Source organism: Panthera leo, chromosome D1 (assembly GCF_018350215.1).
Source record: "Panthera leo isolate Ple1 chromosome D1, P.leo_Ple1_pat1.1, whole genome shotgun sequence".
NCBI lineage: Eukaryota > Metazoa > Chordata > Mammalia > Carnivora > Felidae > Panthera > Panthera leo.
Window position 1 is genome coordinate 100,375,199 of NC_056688.1, and position 24,172 is coordinate 100,399,370.

The window sequence follows — 24,172 nt, forward strand, 5'->3', positions numbered from 1 at the left end:
TAATTGAGCTGCATATACGTTACATGCACATATATACCATACACATATGTACGTACTTAATAAACTATTAGTATCTCCAATTGCAAATGAAGAAAAAGCTTCCAGACATTAAAGTGACCTGATCAAGATCATACAGCAAAGTCATTAGTTCTCAGAATTTGGCAGAGGTCACGATCACTTGAGAGATTTTTTTTCCCTCTCAAAATTTCAGTCCACATTGGAAGACCTTCAGTTAATGCTCATGGTGAAAGCGTGGACATCAGCATTAAAAAACAAAAAGTTTCCCAAGTGATTACAATACATAAAAAACTGAGAACCGTTGATTTAGAACCACAAGAGTGCAATTCTGAATCAAGTCCACTGCTGTTGCTAAGTCACCATTTCCCCAACTTTCTCGCAGATGAACAATTTCTCAGCTGTGTTTTTCTACGTTCACTGTGACCATGGAGTCGAATAGCAGTGTGAATGAGTTCGTTCTGTTTGGGTTAACACAGAATGTTGTAAAGGGAAAAGTAGTGTTTGTGGTTTTCTTGTTTCTATACCTCGCAACCCTTTTGGCAAATTTACTTATTGTGATGACCATAAGATACAGCCGGACACTTGGGAGCCCCGTGTACTTCTTCCTTTTCTACTTATCCTTTGCTGATGCCTGCTTCTCAACAACCACTGCTCCTAGGTTAATAGTAGATTCTGTATCTGAGAAGAAAGTCATCTCCTACAACGAGTGCATGACCCAGGTTTTTGCAGTTCACTTCTTTGGGTGCATGGAGATCTTGGTGCTTATCCTCATGTCCTTTGATCGCTATGTGGCCATTTGTAAGCCCCTGCGATACACTATCATCATGAGCCGGCATGTCTGTGGCACACTGGTGAATCTAGCCTGGGTCATGTCTTGTATCCATTCTTCTGCACAGATTTTCTTGGCTTTGAAACTACCTTTCTGTGGACCCGATGTTATTGATCATTATTTCTGTGATATGCCACCTTTGTTGAAACTCGCATGCATGGACACCTATGTAATCAATTTACTCATAGTTTTTAACAGTGGGGCTATCTGCATGGTGAGTTTCGTCGTCCTGCTTCTCTCTTATATTTTCATCTTACATTCTCTGAATAACCAGAGTGCAGAAGGAAGAAAGAAAGCCCTCTCTACGTGCACATCCCACATCATCGTTGTCATCTTATTCTTTGTTCCATGTATATTCACATATACTCGCCCTGTAACTACATTTCCAGTGGATAAGATGGTGGCTGTGTTTTACACTATTGGGACACCCTTGCTCAACCCTCTGATTTATACTCTGAGAAATGCAGAAGTGAAGAATGCAATGAGGAAGTTATGGTGTGGCAAACTCTGACTTGAGGTGGGAAAAAGCAGAGGACTCCAATTGCTAATTCCGTAACAACGTAAATAAAATTGGATTAATAGAAAAGAGAAGATGTTTTCATCCTGACGTGGACAATTGAATTCTCTCCCAGTAGAACTTTTGGAGACATAGGCAGAATGACTGCAGAGCACGGACCCGTATTATTTTGAGCCAATATCACAGAGTGCCTAAACATCTAGTACAGTGGTATTTATGGGAAGATAAGACCACTCTTCCCTTCTGCTGTCTGCATTGCAGCTTGTAGCCAGATTCTGTTGTATCTATAGCTTTAGCTCCCTCCTTCGTATATTATTCTGGTGTGTTTCTCTTTTCCATGTTTCTGACCTGTGTTGAAAAATTGGCCCCTAATTTTGACTGACCTATTTGGTTGGCAAATCGATTCTGACACTATCAGATCTGGATCTTGTCTTTTCTGGCTCAACGGTGAATATCGCAAAGTCACTACAAGAAACTGATGATCCCACAGGAGCATACATACCATCTAATTAAGCCTCTATTTGACGCTTGTCTTCTCTTTGTATCATCTTTAAAAATTGGCCCTTTTTGAAATTGTGGTTTATATACACAATGGAGTACTACGTGGCAATGAGAAAGAACGAAATATGGCCCTTTGTAGCAACGTGGATGGAACTGGAGAGTGTGATGCTAAGTGAAATAAGCCATACAGAGAAAGACAGATACCATATGGTTTCACTCTTATGTGGATCCTGAGAAACTTAACAGAAACCCATGGGGGAGGGGAAGAAAAAAAAAAGGTTAGAGTGGGAGAGAGCCAAAGCATAAGAGACTGTTAAAAACTGAGAACAAACTGTGGGTTGATGGGGGGTGGGAGGGAGGGGAGGGTGGGTGATGGGTATTGAGGAGGGCACCTTTTGGGATGAACACTGGGTGTTGTATGGAAACCAATTTGACAATAAACTTTATATATTGAAAAAAAATTGGCCCTTTTTTCCTTTTTTTTTGCCTTTTGAACATGTACAACAAGATAGGTCATGACTTTTTAAAAAAAGTTTATTTATTTATTTTTGAGAGAGGGGGCAGAGAGAGAGAGACAGAGAATCCCAAGCAGGCTCCTCACTGTCAGCCTGGAAACTGACGCAGGGCTTGATCTCACGAAGAAGATCATGACCTGAGCTGAAATCAAGAGTTTGATGCTTAACTGACTGAGCCACCCAGGCACCCCAAACAGGACAATTCTGCTTACAACAAATATATTCATTGTATTAATCCATAATTACTCTCTATGTACTTTAATATCTTTTTTCTTTGTTCATCATGCTTCTCATTATTTGTTCATATTCTGAGTTTCATATATATTTGTGATATAAATCCATGGGCATTTCCCTAATCATCGGTTGGTGAATTGGTGACAGTTTTATACAATTGTGAGAGTTACATTATGAAAACCAACACCTCACGGATAAGATCATACATATGAAAAAAACAACTGACAGAGACAACAGAGCTACTGTTATAATATTCCATCCACCAAGAGAAGATGTCCACAGAAGTAATATTCCAACCTGGAAATACAGAACAAAATATGTCAAGGAGGCAATACTTCTCATTATGCAACAGGTGTAGACCTAGTGCAAAGAAGTGTTTCACGGACTAGTGGATAAGATTGCTCGGCTGCTTGGCATGGCACGTACACTTCTGGATTGGGAGAAACGTTTCAGGCTACGGCTTCTTGAATTCCACCTTTATCAAGCAAACTTCGCATGATAATTTGACTTCCTTGAGAGATTTTCTTCCCTCGTGGGAAAGATATGGACTAGTGAGTGGGATAAGCACTTCGGTGTTTTGGTTTATGTTTTTCATGTATCTCATCAGATTTCCATTCTAGTTTCAGGTACTGTTAACTAATGAGTATGGACAACAGGAGCCAGTCCAGTCCCTGTGGGAGTGGCCAATGAGTCTGTCTCTGAGAGTAAATATAATCGAGAGTAGTTTCCTATAGATCTAATGATTGGCGTGTAAAGTGTGGCAGATAAACTCATCTAAAGCCAATCTGAGAGGCTTCGCATGAGCATTTTTCCCTGGGGGTAAAGGCGGACCTTCAAACTCTGATAATAAAAGTTTGGAAGCTTTATTTATATATTTATTTATATATGCATTCATGTATTCATTAATTTATTTATTCATTTTAGTTATTTATTTTGAGAGAAGGAGAGCGGCAAGAGAAAGAGAAAGAAAGAACCCCAAAGCGGGCTCTGCACCATCGACGGAGAGCCCAATGCGGGGCTCGAACTCACAAATCATGAGATCCTGACCTGAACTGAAATCAAGAGTCCACACTTAACTGACCGAGACACCCAGGCACCCCTGGAGGATGTATTGAAAGCTCATCTCCTGTACTGGAAAATCTCTCACAGTACAAATCCTGTAGAGGATAAGGCAGGAATTTCTTGGTTGGTAAAAAAAAAAAAAAAAAAAAAAAAAAAAAAAAGGCATCAACAAGCTACTTTCCTTGCCTGCTTTGCCACAAATTTAGCTTTGCTATGAATTGCTACAGTTTAGTATTGCTATAGAAACAGAAGGGAAGAGAGGAGAGGAGAAAAGAGTAGTAATGGAGTTGAGATTATGAAGGAGAGAAAGCATTTCACTTTGAGTTTTAGGAACCTCCTCTGGGAAAGTGTGGAGCCACTGATGATCAGGAAGGTTCTTTTTTTCTTTCTTTTCTGTCAATTCTGATTAGCTGAGCTTTCTCTGAAAATGCATGTCTTTAGGTCACTAAAGCTCAGCAGAAAAAATTCATTTCATAAGTTATATTAAAATGAAAATAGAATCAAGGGTTCTTGGGGCTTTAAATACCATCTCTATGCTGATGAGTCACACATTTATATTTCCACCCCAGACCTCCGTCTTGAATGCCAGACTTGTATACTTGACTACTTGCTTGATACTTTCCTTTATATATCTAATAGGTATCTTCATATTTAATGACTGGTTTGTCTCCCTTTTGAAAATAATTTAATAGGGAAAATGCTTTCAACATATTTATACACAAAATCCTGTCTGTGTATAAATTAACATCTTAATATTAGATTTTTAAAACGCATAAATAGGCACTATTGCAGGCATCTGGGTGGCTCGGTCAGTTGAGCGTCTGACTTCAGCTCAGGTCATGGTCTCGCAGTTCATGACTTCGAGCCCCGCGTTGGGCTCTGTGCTGACAGTGCAGACAGAACCTGGAGCCTGCTTCAGATTCTGTGTCTCCCTCTCTCTCTGCTCTGCCCCTGCTCACACTCTGTCTCTCTCTCAAAAATAAATAAAGGTTAAAAAAATTTTTTTAAATAGGCACTATTGGAAAGTACAGTTGCATAAACTTGACTGAGAGTCCTCAGCTGTAACAACCTGAAATCTGATTTTTAAAAAACTCTAGTAGAGATGATTAGCCTGAAGTATTTTGTTCAGTTACATTTTTTTTTTTTGATATATGCCAAATGTTCTATTTGATCCTTTCTAGGCATCTAAGACAATTTGCGAGAATAATTTGACTTAAATAATTTATTTTCAGGGTAGGTTTGCCAATCAGGTTTAAAAGACAGAGAATTCAGGCCACTCAATCTGTATATGACTTTACCTGGAAGAGGGTCTTTTCGGTCGTAATTAAGCAGTCATGATGAAAACTGCCTCCTGAAACACAAGATTCTTGAAATACCTAAGCTTGGGCTGCTTCAAATTTAAATAAAAAAGCATGGTTCTATGATAGTGATAACATTTAAAACTATTTATTTATTTATTTTGAGAGAGAGAGAGAGAGAGAGAGAGAGAAACACAAGGTGGGGAAGGGCAGAGAGCGTGAGAATCCCAAGCAGGCTCCACACTGTCGGCTCCTTGTGGGGTTTGATCCCACCACCCAAACTATGATATCATGCTGTGAACCAAAATTCAGAGTCCGAAGCTTAACTGACTGAGCTACCCAGGCACCCTCATGGTGAAAAATGTTAAATGTTTTCACTTAGTTTGCGATTAAGGCGTAATTTATGCTGCGGTGTGTGTATTCAGCAGTCAGCAAAGGTTATGAGTTCCAGAATGATTGTACTGAGAAGTCTTGGGTCCCATTGAGTGAAACTGGACGGATGGAGTTTAGTGCAAACTGTGACCCGACATGGCATCTGCTCAGCCACCTCAGTTACATGTTGTTTTGAGGTGTCGTGACAGTGACGTCTCTTTGGCGTCGTGTATCGAATCTAGTGAAGTGCCATCATGAGACAGTCGTGTTGGGCAGCCTTCCTGTGGCACAGGTGTTCCCAGGGACATCAGTTTGGAGCTCAGAGGCGGTATATGGCTGAACCTTCTCATTTCCAAGAGCAGCAGACAAGAGTACCCTCTCGTCGCTCTGTGTGTGCCACACAGAGCACACACATCCTGTGTGAAGCCACATCTGCCTGTGACTGCAGCATGCCTTCCGTCGGTGCACTTCTATTCGACTTTAAAGTGTTCGTTCTTTAGACTTCACTTGTCTAGTTTTGAAGAATGTTTTTAATGCCCATAATTCCTGGGGCCTCAAACTCTGATCCAGCCCTGGAGTCAATTTATAGCTCAGAGACACAACGTAACAATTTTGGTAAAGACAGATTCTGCTTGGAGAACTCAAAGGCGCCAAACATAACTCCAAAATGTGGCACAATCTTCAGTAGGTTGACTGTCAATCCATTCCAGAGCCCTAGTTCCCCTGGGGCTTTCCCTGTCCACTGCTCCTGAGAAATGGACATCTACTCCTCCACAATGGGGGAGGTAGGAGCTCTGAGCCTTCATCTTTTTCTTCACCGTGTAGAAGGGAGAGGATCTGGGCCACCGCAGTAGCCAGGCAGACACTGGCAAAGTTGCGGGGGAGAGAGAATCAATCTCGGGGCCCAGTCTAGATTTTCTCTAGGTTCACAAAAACTAGAAGGGTGACAGTAGAGAAACAGTAAGGGAAACCCCCCCGATAAAGGGTCAGGAACACTTCCTCTTCAGAAACAGTAGAAAAATACAGAGGATCCCCCTGTGAGATGGTTTCAGCACATTCTGCACAACAGCCTGGTTTTGATGAGGTCTATATTTTTTACAATGGTGAAAACCATGTCTGCTAGACTTCCAGCCATGATGGAGCTCCACTGGGATTATGGCCCAGGTCATCCATGAACAGCACTACAAATTTCAGCAGGTACAGTTCTGCAGGGGAAGAAGTGCAGGCATGCCTTCGTGTTTCCCTTCCATGTGCTGGAATCCCCGGGGTTGTGGGAAGACCCCTGATCCTTCCACCCCCAACCGCCAGGCCCAGTGCCCCCAGTGGCGATCAATTTGCAATTGTTTGATTCGAGAAGAATCGATTGTTCTTGCAATCAAACATAATTGACCTGTGGCCTTCCCCAGAAAATTCCATCCTTCCAGTTTCCCAGACCAAAAACATGGAAGCAAAAAAAAAAAGATTGATAACATCACAGTTCACACATAACCTATTAGAAAAACATTCATTTGCCTTCAAAATAGATGCAGCATATGATCTATTTTCCCATCAAGTCTCCTTCCATCCTGGTCTGGGCTGCCATCATCTCTCACTTAGATCATAGTCATGAACTTAGAATTCTCCCTACTTCTACTCTCAATCTGTTAAATCTATTTTCATCAAAACCCTGCAGTGACCCCATTTTGCTCAGAGAAAAAGACCAAACCCTTACAATGGTTTGACATTCTGTGGCTCTTTTGGCTTCTTCTGGTACTTCACACTTGCTCAGCTCCAGCCACAATCACCTCCTTGCAATTTATTGACCACACCAGGCAGGCTTTCTCTTTGTGTTATTTGGTTCAGCTGTTTTCTCTGCTTAACACATGGGTGTTTGCCTAATGGCCTCATCTGCTTATGGTCTTATTCTAATCTCTCCTCAGTGAGGCCTCTCTTATGCTGTATTTACTACTGTATTTCCATTAGCATGCCGTATCTCCTGTTCTTACTTGGCTTTCTTTTTCAATGGCATTTATCATCTCTTAACATACTATTTGACTGACTTATTATTATATTGTTTCTTGTCTGTCCCCAGCAGAATGTAAGATCCAAGAAGGCCCGGAGTTTTGTCTGTTTGTTCAGGAATACATACCACACGCATTGTAGAATCCTTTGAATGTAATAGAAACAGTATGGAGGTTCCTCAAAAATTTAACAATAGAACTACGCTATGAGGCAGCAATTGCACTACTAGGGATTTATCCAAGGGATACAGGTGTGCTGTTTCGAAGGGACACATGCACCCCCATGTTTATAGCAGCACTATCAACAATAGCCAAAGTATGAAAGGAGCCCAAATGTCCATCGATGGATAAATGGATAAAGAGAATGTGGTATATATATCAACACACACACACACACACACACACACACACACACACAGACACACACACACACACACACACACACACTGGAGTATTCCTTGGCAATCAAAAAGAATGAAATCTTGCCATTTGCATCAATGTGGATGGAACTACAGCATTCTGCTGAGGTAAATTAGTCAGTCAGAGAAGACAAATATCTTATGACTTCACTCATAAGTGGAATTTAAGAAACAACACAAATGAACAAAGGAAAAAGAAAAAACACCCAGACTCTAAAATACAGAGAATAAAATGCTGGTTGCTGAAGGGAGGTGGGCGGCTGGGTGAAATAGTAAAGGAGATCAAGAGGAGAGAAGATACTCCAGAGGTAGCCAGTCTGTGACACTTGTGATGAGCACTGAGTAATGTGTAGAATTGCTCAATAACAAAAGTGCATTTCATTGTTAAGTATAACTTGAGTTGACTTAAAAATAAAAAAAAAATATTTAAAAAATGTCTTCATTTCCATATTCTTTCTCTTCTCTCTTTACCTACTGAGTCAACTGACTTCAAAATATTTAGAAATTGTAGAAATTTTAATGAGTAGTTTTCATTGTAATTTGATATTTTATGAGTCTCATTAAGATTTATTGTATTATATCTAAGAGTGACTTTTTCTAGAATAAGAAAGAGGGAGAAGTTAGAAACTTGCTTAAAGTGACAGAGACACAAATAGTGAAGCTAGAATTCAATTATATCACATGTGGTTCAAACTCTACATGGGCTCCGAGTTTTGCGTGGGGTTAGAAAACATTTGGCTTAAAGAGCAGAGCATTTGGGAACTTTCAGTGATCTCTACCTGCTTACTTTTTCCTTAGGGCAGAGACAGGTGTGGAGCACTTAGTAACTGAAGTGAGACGTGTCCCTTAGGACAGACTGGAGGGGGAGAAGGGCTCTGAGGACAGAATCTGCCCACTGACAGCCTTGTTCATGAATCCTGGCACCATGGTTTGCGTGATCAGGATTAATTGTGCTTATCCTTTGAGGTGGGAAGGGCAGAGTCCTTGTCCCTCCAAAGGCTCAGCATTTGTGAACGTCTATGAAATCTCTATAAATATCTGATGGAGGAGGAAGAAATGTTAACTCATGTGCTCTTCCAGGGTTTTTTTTTTGGGTTACAGAGCTGCTTTTAGAGATGTTCCTATCATAGAATAGTGGGGATGTTTCCTTTTTATTCTTGAAAGTTCTAAGAATAGAAGTGAGAAATTTTCTGCTGATATTACAGCTCTAACTCAGGCCTTCTAGGAAAGACTGGCTATCTGTGGAGTATCTCCTCTCCCCACAGACCCTGCACTGGAAAGCTGAGTAAATCTATTGGATGTACGGTTCACATGTTGCACACTTACTGCACATGATTCATCTTCAAAGTAAATCCGAATTGCGAGAGCAAATCTAGGAGCTCTCTATTGGATCTCATCTCCTTTACGAGCAATAAGGTAAGTTTTCAAACCCAAGTAAACTATGTTCTTTTCCTTGCCTCCCATGCAGGACTGGGTTTTAGGGCAGTTGCCATGATTTAGTTCTGTCTCCTGAGAAGCTTGAAGCTCAAGGAACATATTTATCTCTGTGATGAGAGGATCTGAATGTATCAGGGCTCCCAGCTTTCACTGGCCTCTGCTTGAGGCAGCACAGTCTCAGGAAAAATTCTTATCGAAAGGGTGGGGGGTATATTTGAGGGGGCAGAGGTATAGTGTCCTCTACATATGGGTTTCTTTTTCTTTTAATGGATTAAATAAGCAGCTGATCCTCAATTTTCTTTTATTCAGTTTAAATGGTTATTTATTTCACAAGAGAAAGAGAGAGGAGAGATAGAGAAAGAGAATGAGTGAGGGAGGGAGAGAGAGAGAGAGAGAGAATCCCAGGCAGGCTGTCAGCCCAGAACCCAATGTGGGCCTTGTCCCATGAACCTGGAGGTCATGGCCTGAGCTGAAATGAAGGGTCTGACACATAACTGACTGAGTCACCCAGGGGCCCCTATACAGGTGAATTTCTTTTTTTGTTGTTTAAATTTTTTTAAATGTTTTATCTATTTTTGAGAGAGTGTGACAGAGTGCGAGCAGGGGAAGGGCAGAGAGAGAGGGAGACACAGAATCTGAAGCAGGCTCCAGGCTCTGAGCTGTCAGCACAGAGCCCGATGCGGGGCTCGAACTCACAAACCGCGAGATCATGACCTGAGCCAAAGTCCATGCTTAACAAACTGAGCCACCCAGGAGCCCCCAGATGGATTTCTTATTTACAAGGTTTAAGATCAGGAAAAGGACCAGGTTGTACACTGACCATATGCAGTCTGTATGCATTGTTACATTTGATACCACGATTCCATGATGCACTGAATGCTCTGCCAGTCGTGATACTAAAGCGGTCTGTCCAGACCCACTGTCACCCCTGCTCAGAGCTAAGAAATATTCTCTTTCTGCTGTTGGGGTAAGGGGTATATATGGAGTGGAGGAATGAGAAGCAAACTCTCTAGTGAAATCCGAGACAAGTACTCTTTATCCCTAACAAGATTCTTTGCTCAACCTTACACTGTGGGCTTAAATGATAAATGTGAACATAAATAAATATAAATAAACAGAAACATAAATATAAATTCTGCTCTCTTTTTTAATCCCTCTTAAATTTGCATCCATTTAAGAGTCAGGGTACATACTGGGTATGGCAGTGCTTTTCTGCTCTACTGGTTCATGGTTTCTGGCTTTATGCCAGCTCCACCCAAATGAATGGAGTCTGATGCTTTGCAGGGCAGTGGTGGGTGAGGTGTGGAGTGTTTGAGAGGGAGAGATGACCATGGAGCACAAAGGCTTGAGTTCTGGTACTGGTTGCTTTTTGACTGCTCTCTGCTAAGCTGCTTCCCAGCCTAGTCGGACATGCACAAAATAGAACAATGTGAATTTGCCTAATGAGATATAAATTCCAATGAACAAAGATTTTAAAGAGAGAAGGAAAGAGGGGTATAATCAAGGGTTGTATGATTCAAAACACACACACACAGACACACAACACACACACACACACATTTTAACAGTTGAAGGCCATTAGCAAGAAAGTCCTTTGGGAAAACCTGGAAGGCTGTGCCGAGGAGATGGACAGGGTACTCTGGATCCAGGAAGAAATGGAAGGTGGAAGTTGTATCAGAGGAAGGTCACGTAACCACTAAGAAGTACTTAAAATTTAGGAAATGAGACGGTCGGGACATATTCATGAGGGACAGCAAGTGTCAGGCATGGCTGGAACACACACGAGCAGAAGCCCTGGGAGGAAAGGTCGTAAGCAAGACTATGGCACAGCGTTTGAGGACTTCGAAAGTCATGGTGAGTATTTCAGCCTTTGCACTTGAAAACCACAGTAACCCTTTAATCTTAAGATTCATCATAGTTTTAGAATGTCCACTTTTCCTTTTGAAGTTGTAGCTATGAGGTAAAAGAAAGGAGAGGATAGAGAGCAAGGAGAAGAGGGAACTTCTGAAATTGTGTCCTTTCTTTCTGTATAGAAACAGAGGGTCCACTTAAAGAACTGTAGGATTGACCATTTGTAATACTGCTGTTTATGAGTAACCAGCCTGATTTTGTACTATGTTTGAGCTAATAATGCTCACAGTGAAAACTCACATAGTTATCTCCCGCGATGTGTTATTTTCTCCAACAAAATGGTGTGAGACATTTATTTAGAATTTAATGAGTATTAGACACTGTGTGAAAGGAATATTTATGTCCCATGTTTTGAGAATCTAAACTGATCCTGTTTTTAGATCAGTGAAAATACTCTGCATGATATTACGATGATGGATGTCTGTTACTAATATGTACTGAAACCATAGAATGTACCACACCCAAGAGTGACCCTTGGGGTAAACTTTGGACTCTGAGTGATGAGGATGTGTCACGGTAGGCTCATCAGTTCTGGGAAATGTACTGTTCTGGCGGGCAATGTTGGTAATGGCAGGGGTGATATTTGGGTGGCGGCTAGGGACCATATGGGGAATCTCTGTACCTGTGTCTTGGTGTTGCTCTGAATGTAGCATTGCTCTAAAAAAATTAAGTCTTAGCAACGCGAACAAACTAAAAAGCAACAACGACCAAAAGATCTTATTAAAGCTGAGAGGAGGCGTGTGATTTTGCTGCCTCCTCCCCACCCCCTACAGAGACAGCTGAGAGGGAGCCCATCTGCTCCTCTGAGAGGGGAAGGGACAGGTCTGGAGTCACCATTGAATCATACTCAGGATGCCTGCTGGGTCAATCTTCATTCTGTTGGGGCCACAGTGGATCCACCTGTATGCTGTCCATTGAGTTTCTAATGCAGGGGATTCAAAGATGGATGTCTTCAGGGCAACCCTGACATCTTGAAGGGAGCAGGCACCTCATTCCAGATAAGCCCAAATCCAACTGGGCTAAATTTAGAAAAACCAGATGATTAAATTTTGATAAGCAGCTGAATGATTCTGTTCTTCTGTGCTGAATAAATCTTAATAAAATCAGCTCTCATATCTTGTATATCTCCAAATCTCATACTTGACTGCAAAAATATGTTCAGGTTTCATAACGTGGCTTCCATGGCCTTTGGCAGAGAGGAAACCTTACATTTCCAAGTTTTTCTACTATCACACTAGAATCCGTGTAAACCAGCAGTTTCATATTGACCTTCTCTATTTGTCCCATTATCCCCATTGAAACTTTGGTTGGTTTCTTTCATGTCAAATGCTCTCACCCCTCTGATTTTTGTATCTTTGGATCACAAACTCTTTACAACCAAGGATACGTTTTATTTCTACTCTCATTTCATCATGGGTCACATTTAGGGAAGCTGTTTGGACTTTGTATTTGTTTTTTAGTATTTATTAAGGATATTTGGAGTTGCCATTCCCAGCTTCTGATCACCATGAGCAAATTAGCAGAAACCACAGTGCCGAGGTAATTTCAGTCTTTCGAGGAAGGAAATTGTCATAGGCGCTGGCTGTAAAATTCTCTTTTGTCTGGCAAGAGAGTGGGACACAGGATGAAAAATGAGAGATGCTAATTTCTGGGAAAGACAAGAGCCCTGAATAAGTGTCCTTGCCCTGTTTTTATTAGGATCAGAAGGTGATGGATGTGCACAAAGAGAGAATGAATTTGTCAACATTAACTTGCGGTTGTGAGGGAAAGGGGGTCCTGAAGGTATTTGGGGTTAGGGGTTTGGGTTAATACAAAACAAAAGCTGGGTGCAGGGCAATTGGGAGGAAGGTTGTTTACAGTGGATATGAGGCAGAACCTTTGTTTACCTTAGCTAGCCTAGGGGATGAGGCAGGTAAGGGAAATAACCTCAGAGTTAACAAGGCACCTTTTCTTTTGTTAACCCTCTCTGCTCTGGGCTGCTTTGCCTGCAGTGCAGCAGTCCACAGTCCAATTCACCAATTTACCTAACTTGGCTCTATCCTCCTGCAAAAGCAGCTTTTCTGATGTAGCGCTAAATTGGGAATGCTTTCAACCTGAACATCTAATCTTGTTTATTTCATATACCTATGTGTTGGGCACCTTTGCGCCTGTTCCTATTTTAGGCCTTTGCCAATCCCTCTCTATGCTGGGGGTTCTGCACTGGTGTCTATTTTGGGGTGCCTTTACACCTCCTTATTCCTTCTTGGCGCCTTTTTGCCTCCTTATACTCGGGGTGCCTTTGCAACCCCCTATTCTTGGGGTGTCAATCTGGCTAACTCAAACTCGGGTGTGACTGTTTTATGACTGTAATTCTCTATGCCTTGTTAACCCATCGGTGTAAGCCCAGAGGATTCCTAAGCTTATCCCCCACAGGCAATTAGTGTGAAAACAGTTGTGCAGCTGTATTAGGGGTAAATGAACAGGTAGATTAATATCTTGATAATATTAATAATCGTAATACAACACTGATGCCAATAATCTTAATGAAAGGACCATTCCAAAAGCATGTACTGCCTATCTGCATCTCTTATGCATTGTACACACTTAATTATTTAGCTTTCATAGAAACTCTAAAAGGTAGATTATTTTACTCCTCCCATTTACAGGTGAAGAAAATGAAGCCCAGAGATATATCGGGACTTGTGAAATATGGCACCATACTGTGCAGCAGTTGGGGTATGAATCCAGGCGGTTCAGCTTCAGCTTTGATGCTCTGTCACTGTGCTAACCTACCTCTCTGCTCTGCTTTAGGATGTTTGCATCTCAGGGAACCTGGTTCAGAATCTGACTTTCTTCAGTTAAAGCTGTAGTTCATCCCTTAACATAACCTGGAGTTTTTCACTGATCCGTCTGTCTCTTAGGAATTTTTACACTTCTCTCTGCAGATGGTTTCTATTCTTCTAATACCAACCGCATAGTCCCTTACATAATGAATGATTTCATCTACATGTATCTTAAAACTCAAAAATCATTAAGTAGTGAGTATTTTATGTTATGTTAAAATATCTTTCCCCAGCTAGTAAAAAGTGGAGCTGAGATTTGAACCCAAGACTTCTGACTGGAGCAACAGTGTTCTTGACCAAGAAATGTAGTTATTTTCTTGATGAATAGCCATCCCAGATAAAATATCAACATTGCAAAATATGAACTGAACAAACATAAAAAAATTCTCGTAACAGCAACACTTTCATTAAAAAATGTAGTAAACTAGTAAAAAAACGTAGTAAAAATGTAACATGTGGCTGGTGATAAAAATGTGTATGTATATAAAAAAATGCAATTTTTTTCTACTAACCAAATGAGAGAATAAGATCATGTCATAAAATAACCTTTTTTGTTTGTTTGCATCTTCTGTAAAATCATGAACCTTGAAATATTGACCATATGTGTATGGTGAGCTCTTCTGAAAAATCATGAACCTTGAAATATTGACCATATGTGTATATAGTAAAAAGATGTGGAGATAAACACAAATGTAAATATACTTAGAGAATGTTTCTTAAAAGACATATAAGAAAACCAATAGTTATTTCCAAAGAGTAGGATTATAGATACAATAATTGGGAGACAGCTTTTAAATTTTCTTTCATTCTTCTGTGTACTTTGAATAATTAATGACAATCATGAATTATTTCATAATAAAATATAGTTAATAAATGTACACAAAATATTGAAAAACGTTTTTAATAATTGTCAACAGCAATGATAATCCCTAGCATTTGGGACAGCGGCATCATACTTGGGAAATTAAGTTGTTATCTGTGTGAGTCAAAATTGGAAGCGATATAAATATCTCAAAAGACAAATGATCAAAGAGATGCCACTTAAAAAGCTATATACAATGTCACATAATTAAATTAACAGTTAGACTAATGATAAGTATAATAACATGGGAAGAAGTGTTATAATAATCCCAAGTCAAAATCAGGACACAAAATGATATTATATGATGATTTCAGTGAAAACTCAACATGTTATGAACAAATACTTGAAATAGAACAATCATAACATAGTATGTTGGAATTATGGGATACTTTTCAGATGAAATTTTTAGAAGCATGCTGGTGACTTCAGGGTAAAATGAACATCTCTGAGTAACATCTCTGATGCCTATTTAGATTATAGGCATCATTAGGAATTTTATACCGTGTTGACTTCATAGGCAGAGATGCTCAATATTCTGAGTTTAGTCCCACAGTATAGTCAAGAGGGTAAACAGTTTCCTCAATTATTCCAACCACAAAGTTGTCCTGACATTTGTTTTATAATGACATCAGAGAAGCTGACATTGAACATGAGAGTGTGTAAGTAAAAGATTGTCAAAACAGACTTTTGTAAAGTCCAAGATACAGATGGGATCAGAGATCAAGGGGTCAGGGACCTAAATGAGTGAACTGAACAGAGAATATTTTCTTCCAGAGGGATTCTCCAACGATATGAGTGCTTAATCATAGTGGAATAGAGTTTTTTTAGATTTCAAAGCACATAGATAACACCTATATGTGTATCTGTGTGCATATACAATCTTTTAATTCTTAAGGAAACTCAGGATCAGCTAAGGCAAATATTTGCATCCCTTTTTCACATGAAAGCTAAATTATGAGACAGTTAAGTCACTTGCCCAAGGATAGTTCAAGTTCTGCAGTTTTCAATCTTGGTAGGAATCAGAATTTTTTAAGGACATTTAATTTTACCTCTCCAGATGCAAAGGCTTTGTTGATCCAAGGCAGTTAGCTTCTGAATCAACAGATAGCTCTGGGAGAGGCTTGGGCATCTGCAGATTTACCAAGAGTCATAGGGGATTGAAGACAGTCAGAGGTAACATAACATGGAGCAAAAGCAAGGCATTCAGAGTTCAGCCCACCGATCTTCCCAAGCTGTCACTTCTTTTCTTCTCTTTGCAGATTCAGCCCTTGTCCTCAACTGCACCTTACTTTCAGCCAGTAGTATTACGATGAATAGCAGTGTGACTGAATTCATTCTCCTTGGGCTGACACAGGATCCAGTAAAGCAGAAGGCAGTATTTGGGGTCTTCTTGATCTTTTACCTTGCGACACTGTTGGGGAACTTTCTCATTGTAGTGACTATCAAAACAAGCAGGACCCTTGGGACTCCCATGTACTTCTTCCTATTCTATCTGTCTTTTGCTGACACTTGCTTCTCTACAACCACAGCCCCCAGATTGATTGTGGATGCCCTTTCTCACAAGAAGACCATTTCCTACAATGAGTGCATGATTCAGGTCTTTACATTCCATTTCTTTGGGTGCATGGAAATCTTGGTGCTCATCCTCATGGCTTTAGATCGCTATGTAGCCATTTGTAAGCCCTTGCGATACACAACCATCATGAACCGGCACGTCTGCAGCATTTTGGTGATTCTAGTCTGGGTGGCATCTTGTATCCACTCTTTGGCACAAATTTTCCTGACTTTGAGATTGCCTTTCTGTGGCCCCAACGTGATTGACCACTATTTCTGTGACTTGCAGCCCTTGTTGAAACTTGCCTGCATGGACACTTATGTGACAAATTTGCTACTTGTTTCTAACAGTGGAACTATATGCACGGTGAGTTTCATAATCCTGCTTACCTCCTATGTTGTCATCTTGTACTCTCTGCGTAACCACAGTGCTGAAGGAAGGCGAAAAGCCCTTTCCACCTGCACCTCCCACTTTATTGTGGTTGTCTTATTTTTTGGTCCATGCATATTCATATACACACGCCCCCCAGCCACATTTCCAATTGACAAAATGGTGGCTGTGTTTTATACAATTGGGACGCCCCTGCTGAACCCTTTGATCTATACACTGAGGAATATGGAAGTGAAAAAAGCCATGAAGAAATTATGGTGTAGCAAAGAATGACTTCTTTGGATATAGGATATTCAGGGAATTCTAAAGTATTTTTCCTTGACAGCTTGGTTTTCCTTCATGGACAGGCAAAATGAATTATTCTCATTGTGGGAAAAATCCATTAGGAAATTTTAATTTCACTAATATTTTGTATATTTAATTGAATTATTATGAATAAGTACGAATAAATACACATTCCTTATTCCGAGAGGATGGCATTAAAATAGGATTACTTAACACCCATAACCATTGTGAACATCCTGGGCTGGCTCTCAGTTGAATTCTTTTGATAGCTGGCCATATTCACATGATAATTTCTCTTCTTGTACAATTTGCCTTCAGAAAAAAAAAATATTGACAGAATGATTGTGTGTGTGTGTGTATGTGTGTGCACACACCAATTCTTTACAGATTTCATTCTAGTCCTTAAGAACTTGGATATAGAGCTAATCCCTATGGAACCAGAACTTAGAAATGAATGTTGTGGTCTGACAACCTGGGAGTTGGAGAAGATGTTCTGAGAAAATTCTGCGGTGGAATGTGTGCCTCAGGCTGACTCACTGGTACATGGATGGACCCTCAAACTCCACGAAAAGCTGGAAATCTCAGTGAAAACCTGGACTGTCACTTGAAAACACTCTCAGTGTTCAGTGAATGGTGGGAGAAGGAGAGTTTAACACTTGGCAGTGATGGGCGGTATCATCCAGGAACTGCTTTTTGGCAGGGTCCTTCTCTTTCATTGTCACAGATCAGGGTCAGTGAGGGGGTTTGGCAGCAGGAATATGCAGAAGGTTAAGGGGTAGAAGGGCGGCTAGAAAGCAATGTACACTGTACAGAAAGCAAAGGTGAAAGGAAAGTCGTAACTGTATCCAGCTGGGATAGAAGAAGCTTTGCTTTTTTATATTAATAATAATTTTTTGGATATCTGAATGTTTGCAGGGAAACAAATGCACTTTCTGGGTATCTCTATAAAATTGACGTAGATTGGCTTGACGTCCTTGGCTGTTACATTTATTTACATATCGGGAAAACACTTTTTATTTATTTATTTATTTATTTATTTAGGGTTCCCAATGGTGTCTGAAAATTCAAATTTCATATTCCTCGGGAGAAGCCAGGATTGAAGGTCCACATTAGTGCTTTTCAATTCTGGTCTTCTGGTTTTGTAGGAGAATGTTTGAAGACATAGTTTGATTTTTGAAGTTAAACAATTGAGATGTGCAATAAACACCCTACCACCATAACCACCACCACCTCCGCCACCACCACATCGTAATCTCATAATTAAGTACCGTCATGTGATGCTTTTTCAGTATCTGAACTTATAATTCCCACCAAATTGGAACCAAGAAGAATTACTTTAAGTGATATAAGCTAATGACAAAAGAATCCAATGACCTTCCCAATTATGAGAACATTTCTACCAACTGAAGACCAAATGTTATCATGTCACATCAAAGATGCCCAAGACTCCTACATAGAAAGAGGTGGCAGAATAAATAGTTAAGTCCCAAGGAAGACAGACATTCGTCAGAGCTCTCAGTGCCATAGTTACAAGAGGCAATTATGTTTTATGTTCTAAGTGAAGACTCAAGATATTCCTAACTTTGTGTCTTGCAGTTTCATTTCTGAAGCATTTGAATCTGGTCATATGAAGGTTATATTTAGAACAATTGCAGAAATTTTCTTGTCATGCTTAGTTCATTTAGATGCCAGATTCCCTTGGATGTTAAATAAAGTCTCAGTTGGAAGGGGTGGGAGAACTTGCAGGGAACTGAAAGATCTTACTTGACCTGGTACCTTAACAAACTGCCTCACTGTCTCTGCTTCTGGAAAATGGTGAAAGCTTTTTATTTGCCTTCCTTTGGGGGGCTTTTTGTAGGCTCTCTCATTTTAGCATCCTTGATGTGGAAAGATTTCTATTTCTTGTCATCACTGATGACCCCTTGTTAGCCCTTAGAAAGCCAGTGGTTAACTTCCAAATTCTGTACTCTTCCCAGTGAACTCTTTTGGGCTGGTCCCTAAAAGATCGCTTTCTGGCTTCTCTGTGGCAGTTTGTGGGAAACATCCAGGCATCTCTGCTCCCAAAGTGTTCTATTAATGAAGAAACATTTCTAACATAGGGTGATGTCAAACAGTCACCCTCATCTGATACCAACCTGTCTCTCTTCCATCCTTGACTTTACTTACCTCAGTCTGCTCAGTGCACCCATATGGAGGGTCCCATGCTAGGTTCTCAGAGTAGGGCTTCATCACACACGCACATGCACACGCACACACACACACACACCCCTGGGGTGAGGGACAGACATATCTCTACAGTGAATTCTCTAAAGCTGTTTTCACAAATTACTCAGCCACTTTATAACCCGACCACGCTTATATCCTTTATCTAGTTGTAGGATACTTCTGTTGATCATTTCCTTGGTTTGGAAGTAGCATAAGATGGTTTAGGCACAAGTTCACATCCATTGTGTCTATTCAACATTTGAGTTTTAACACCTTGCTACATAAGAAAGGTTACATTATAAACAATTTGTATGACCACTGGACCTGAAGAGAATTTATTTTCATTTGGAAAGTGATGGTAGACGGCACTGGAGGGGCCAAGATGGTGGAGAAGCCGGGTAGTTTTTTCTTTTCTCTGTCTCTTCCCTGAAATACAGTTAGATCATCACCAAACCATCTTGCACAACTAGAAAACAGATTTGAGGATTAACACAACAATCTGCAACTTGAGGCACAGAACTCAGCAGGTCCATGGTGCAGAGAGGTGAACTGGGGGAGAGAGAAGCTGTGGATAGTGGGGAGCTGTTTTTGCTTGTGGACAGAGGACAGAGACAGGGCGAGAGTACAGGAAATGCACTCCCTCTAACAGCAGCTGATGAGGAAGAGAGGGAGTAGAAAACCCACAAGGACTGAACAAGAAAGAGAGAAACAAAACTTAGAAAGAAAGTTTACGTTTACAAACTGGGGTTTTATCAAGAAAGGATGCTGAATTTTGTCAAATGGTTTCTCCATATCTATTGACAGGTTCACGTGGTTCTTCTCCTTTTTCTTACTAATGTGATGTATCACATTGATTTGTGGAAATTGAGTCATCCTTGCATCCCAGGTATAAATCCCACTTGATCGTGGTGAATAGTTCTTTTAGTGTATTGTTTAGTTCAGGGTGGGTAGGATTTTGTTGAGAGGTTTTGCATCCATGTTCGTTAGGGAAATTGGCTGTAGTTCTCCTTTTTAGTGGGGTGTTTGTCTGGTTTTGGAATCAAGGTAAATGTTGGCCTCATAGAATGAGTTTGGGACTTTTCCATCCATTTCTACACTTTGGAAGAGCTTCAAAAGAATAGGCATTAACTCTACTTTCAGTATTTGGTAGAATTCCCCTGGAAAGCCATCCAGCCCTGGACTCTGGTTTTGGGGAGATTTTTGATTACAGATTCAGTTTCTTTACTGGTATGGGGCTGCTCAAATTTTCTATTTCTTCCTATTTCAGCTTTTGTAGTTTATATGTCTCTAGGAATTTGTCCATTTCTTCGAGATTGCCCAATTTATTGGCATATAATTGCTCATAATACTGTCTCCATTTTTTTTCTAGTGGTTGATTGCGAGTTTCACAGTGTTGTGGTCTGAAAATATACAAGGTATGATCTCAATCTTTTTGTACTTATTCAGGGCTGATCTGTGTCCCAGTATGTGGTATTTTCTGGAGAATGTTCCACGTGCACTGGAGAAGAATATGTATTGTGCTGCTTTAGAATGGATTGTTCTGAATATATCTGTTAAGTACATCCAGTCCAGTATGTCATTAAAAGCCTTTGTTTCTTTGTTGATGTTCCAGTCAGATGATCTGTCCATTGTTGTCATTTGGGTGTTGAAGTCCCCTACTATTGTCGTATTATTGTCAATGAGTTCCTTTATATTTGTGATTAGTTGATTTGTAAATTTGTGGTATCAAAACTTGGGGACATAAATATTTACAATTGTTAAATCTCCTTGGCAGATAGACACCTTAATTTTGATCTGATACCCTTCTTCATCTCTTGTTACACTCTTTATTTTAAAATCTGGATTTTCTGATATAAGACTGGCTACTCCAGCTTTCCTTTGGCAACCATTAGCATGATAGATGGTTCTCTACCTTCTTACTTTCAATCTGAAGTTGTCTTAAGCCTAAAATGAGTCTCTTCTAAACAGCATATAGATGGATCTTGTTTTTTTATCCATTCTGTTACCCTATGTCTTTGATTGAAGCATTTAGACCATTGACATTTAGAGTGAGTCCTGAACGATATGAACTTATTGCCTTTGTGTTGTGTGGAGTTGGAGTTTCTGGTGGTATTGTCTGGTCCTTTCTAGTCTCTGTTGCTTTGATCTTTTTTGTTTTGTTTCGTCTTTTTTCCTCTCAGAGAGTTCCCCTTAAAATTTCTTGCAGGCCTTGTTTAGTGTTCACCAACTCCATCAGTTTTGTTTGGGAAACTTTTTATCTCTCCTATTTTCAATGACAACTTTGCTGGATAACGAATTCTTGGCTGCATTCTTATTCAACACGTTGAACATATCTTGCCACTCTTTTCTTGCCTTCCAAGTTTCTGCGGATAGGTCTGGTGTGAACCTGCTCTGTTATCCCTTGTAGTTTAAGGACTTTTTTTTTTCTTTTCCCTTGCTGCTTTCATGATTCTTTCCTTGCCTGAGTATTTTGTGAACTTGACTATGATATGCCTTTTTGATGCTTGGTTTTTGTTGCATCTAATGGGAGTTTTCTGGGCTTCGTGGATTTTGAGGTCTACTTTTCCACTATTATTTGCTCCCATGACCCTTCTACCCCTTTTCCCTCTCTTTGTCTTCTGGGACCCATATGATTTGGATGTTACTCCTTTTTAATGAGTCACTGAGTTCTCTCATTCTTATATCCTGCTCCTTTGCCTTAGTTTTCCTCTTTTTTTCTTCTTCACTATTCTCTATAATTTTGTCCTCTGTATCATGAATTTGCTGCTCTGCTTTATCCATCCTTGCCACCATAGCACCATTCGAGATTGAATGTCAGTAATAGCATTCTTATTTTCACCTTACTGGAGTTTACTTCCTTTTTGCCACAGAAAGAGATTCTTCGTGTTTTTTGTTTCTTATTTTACCCTGGGTATTATTCTTACTATCGTGATTGTAAATTTGTGTTCTGTCATCTTGCTTGTAACAGTGTTAAGTCCCTGGTTGCCATTTCTTCCTTTTCTTTCTTTTGGGGTGAATTCCTTCATTTCATCATTTTGAAGGAAGAAAAAGAATTAATAAAATAAAATAAATAAATAAAAATTAAAAAATTAAAATCAACACAAAAAAATCAAATGTAGGATGCTGGCCACAGGTGTGTTCTGGATGTTTGTTGAAAGAAGTTTGATAGAATAGAGAAAAAAAGGAAATAAAAGAAGTGAAGAAAAGGCAAACAGTTGAAAATTTAAAATAATGAATACAATAACATAGAATAAAAAGAAATGAGGAAAGTGAAATAGATTTAAAAGTTTACAAAAACGTGAAAAATACGGTAGAAAAACTGAAGAAAAATCTTTTCATAAAAATGGGAATAAGTATCAATTTTTTCTCTTTCTCTCTTCACGAACAAGAAAAGAAACTAAAAGTAAACATAGAGAACATACAGATGGGTGCTGGGTGGGTTGTGTGTGAGTGGATGAATAAATGGGCAAAGGACCTTGAGGAAGACACTTGTTAGGATGAACACTGGGTGTCAGATGTAGGACATGAATCACTGGATTCTACTCCTGAAATTATTAGTGAGCTATATGCTCACTACCTTGGATGTAGATTAAAAAATATAATTTGGTATGTACAATGCAGTCACAGCATTAAAATGAATGAAATCTTACCATTTTCAACAACATGGATGGACTTAGAGTGTCCATAAGCTAAATAACTCAGACAGAGGAAGTCAAATAGCACATGATTTCACTCATATGTGGAATTTAAGAAATAAGGCAAATGAACAAAGAAAGGAAAAAGAAAACAAAACACCCAGACTCTAAAATACCGAACAGAAAATGCTGGTTGCTGAAGGGAGGTGGGCGGCTGTGTGAAATAGTAAAGGAGATCAAGAGGAGCGAAGATACTCCACAGGTAGCCAGTCTGTGACACTTGTGATGAACGTTGAGTAATGTGTAGAATTGCTCAATAACAAAAGTGCATTTCATTGTTAAGTATAACTTGAATTGATTTAAAAATAAAAACTACTTGAAAACATTTTCATTTCCATATATTTTCCCTTGTCTCTTTACCTGACAACTTACTGACTTCAAAATATTTAGAAAGTGTAGAAATTTTAATGAGTAGTTTTCATTGTAATTTTATAATTTATGAATATTTTTAAGATTTATATTATATCTAAGAGTGACATTTTCTACAATAAGAAACAGGGAGAAGTTTAGAAACATGTTTAAAGTGACAGAGACACAAATAGTGAAGCTAGAATTCAATCATATCACATGTGGTTAAACTTGTACATGGGCTCCGAGTTTTGTGTGGTGTTACAAAAGATTTGGCTTAAAGAGCAGAGCATTTGGGAACTTTCAGGAATCTATACCTGCTTGCTTTTTCTGTAGGGCAGGGACAGGAGTGGAGCACTTGGTAACTGAAATGAGAAGTGTCCCTTAGGACAGACTGGAGGGGGAGAAGGGCTCTGAGGACAGAATCTTCCCATTGATGACATTGTTCAGGAATGCTTGGCACTGAGGTTTGCTGTGGTCAAGGATTGTTTGAGATTATCCCTTGCGGTGGGTGGAAGGCTAGAATCCTTGTTCCCCCAAAGGCTCGGCATTTGTGAACATTTATGAAATCTCTATAAATATTAGATGGAGGAGGAAGAAATGTTTAATTCGCGTGCTCTTTTGGGAAGTTGTTTTGGGGTTACAGAGTTGCTTTAAGAGACTTTTCTATCATCAAATATTGGGGATATTTCCTTTTTATTCTCGTAAGTTTTAAGAATAGAAGTGAGAAATTTTCTGCTGATATTACAGCTCTAACTCAGTCCTTTTAATAAAGACTGGCTGTCTGTGGAGTATCTCCTCTCCCCACAGACCCTGCACTGGAAAGCTGAGTAAATTTATTGGGTGTACGGTTCACATGTTGCACACTTACTGCACATGATTCATCTTCATAGTAAA

The 24,172-nt window shown here is 39.8% G+C and overlaps 2 protein-coding genes and 1 pseudogene across 2 annotated transcripts; 2 read left to right on the forward strand and 1 right to left on the reverse strand.

Annotated features, from left to right (window-relative positions):
• The first annotated feature begins 443 nt into the window (after positions 1–443).
• On the forward strand, positions 444–1,358 carry LOC122199568 (olfactory receptor 4C11-like). The gene has a single exon (XM_042904717.1). The coding sequence runs from the start codon at positions 444–446 to the stop codon at positions 1,356–1,358; it is 915 nt and encodes a 304-aa protein (XP_042760651.1).
• Positions 1,359–5,826: 4,468 nt separating this feature from the next.
• LOC122201299 lies at positions 5,827–15,926 on the reverse strand (annotated as a pseudogene).
• A 177-nt stretch (positions 15,927–16,103) lies between these two features.
• LOC122201300 (olfactory receptor 4C11-like) lies at positions 16,104–17,635 on the forward strand. Its single transcript, XM_042907185.1, has 2 exons — positions 16,104–17,004; positions 17,577–17,635. Exons 1-2 carry the CDS (start codon positions 16,107–16,109, stop codon positions 17,633–17,635), a joined length of 957 nt encoding a protein of 318 aa, XP_042763119.1. The 5' UTR covers positions 16,104–16,106.
• Positions 17,636–24,172: the final 6,537 nt, after the last annotated feature.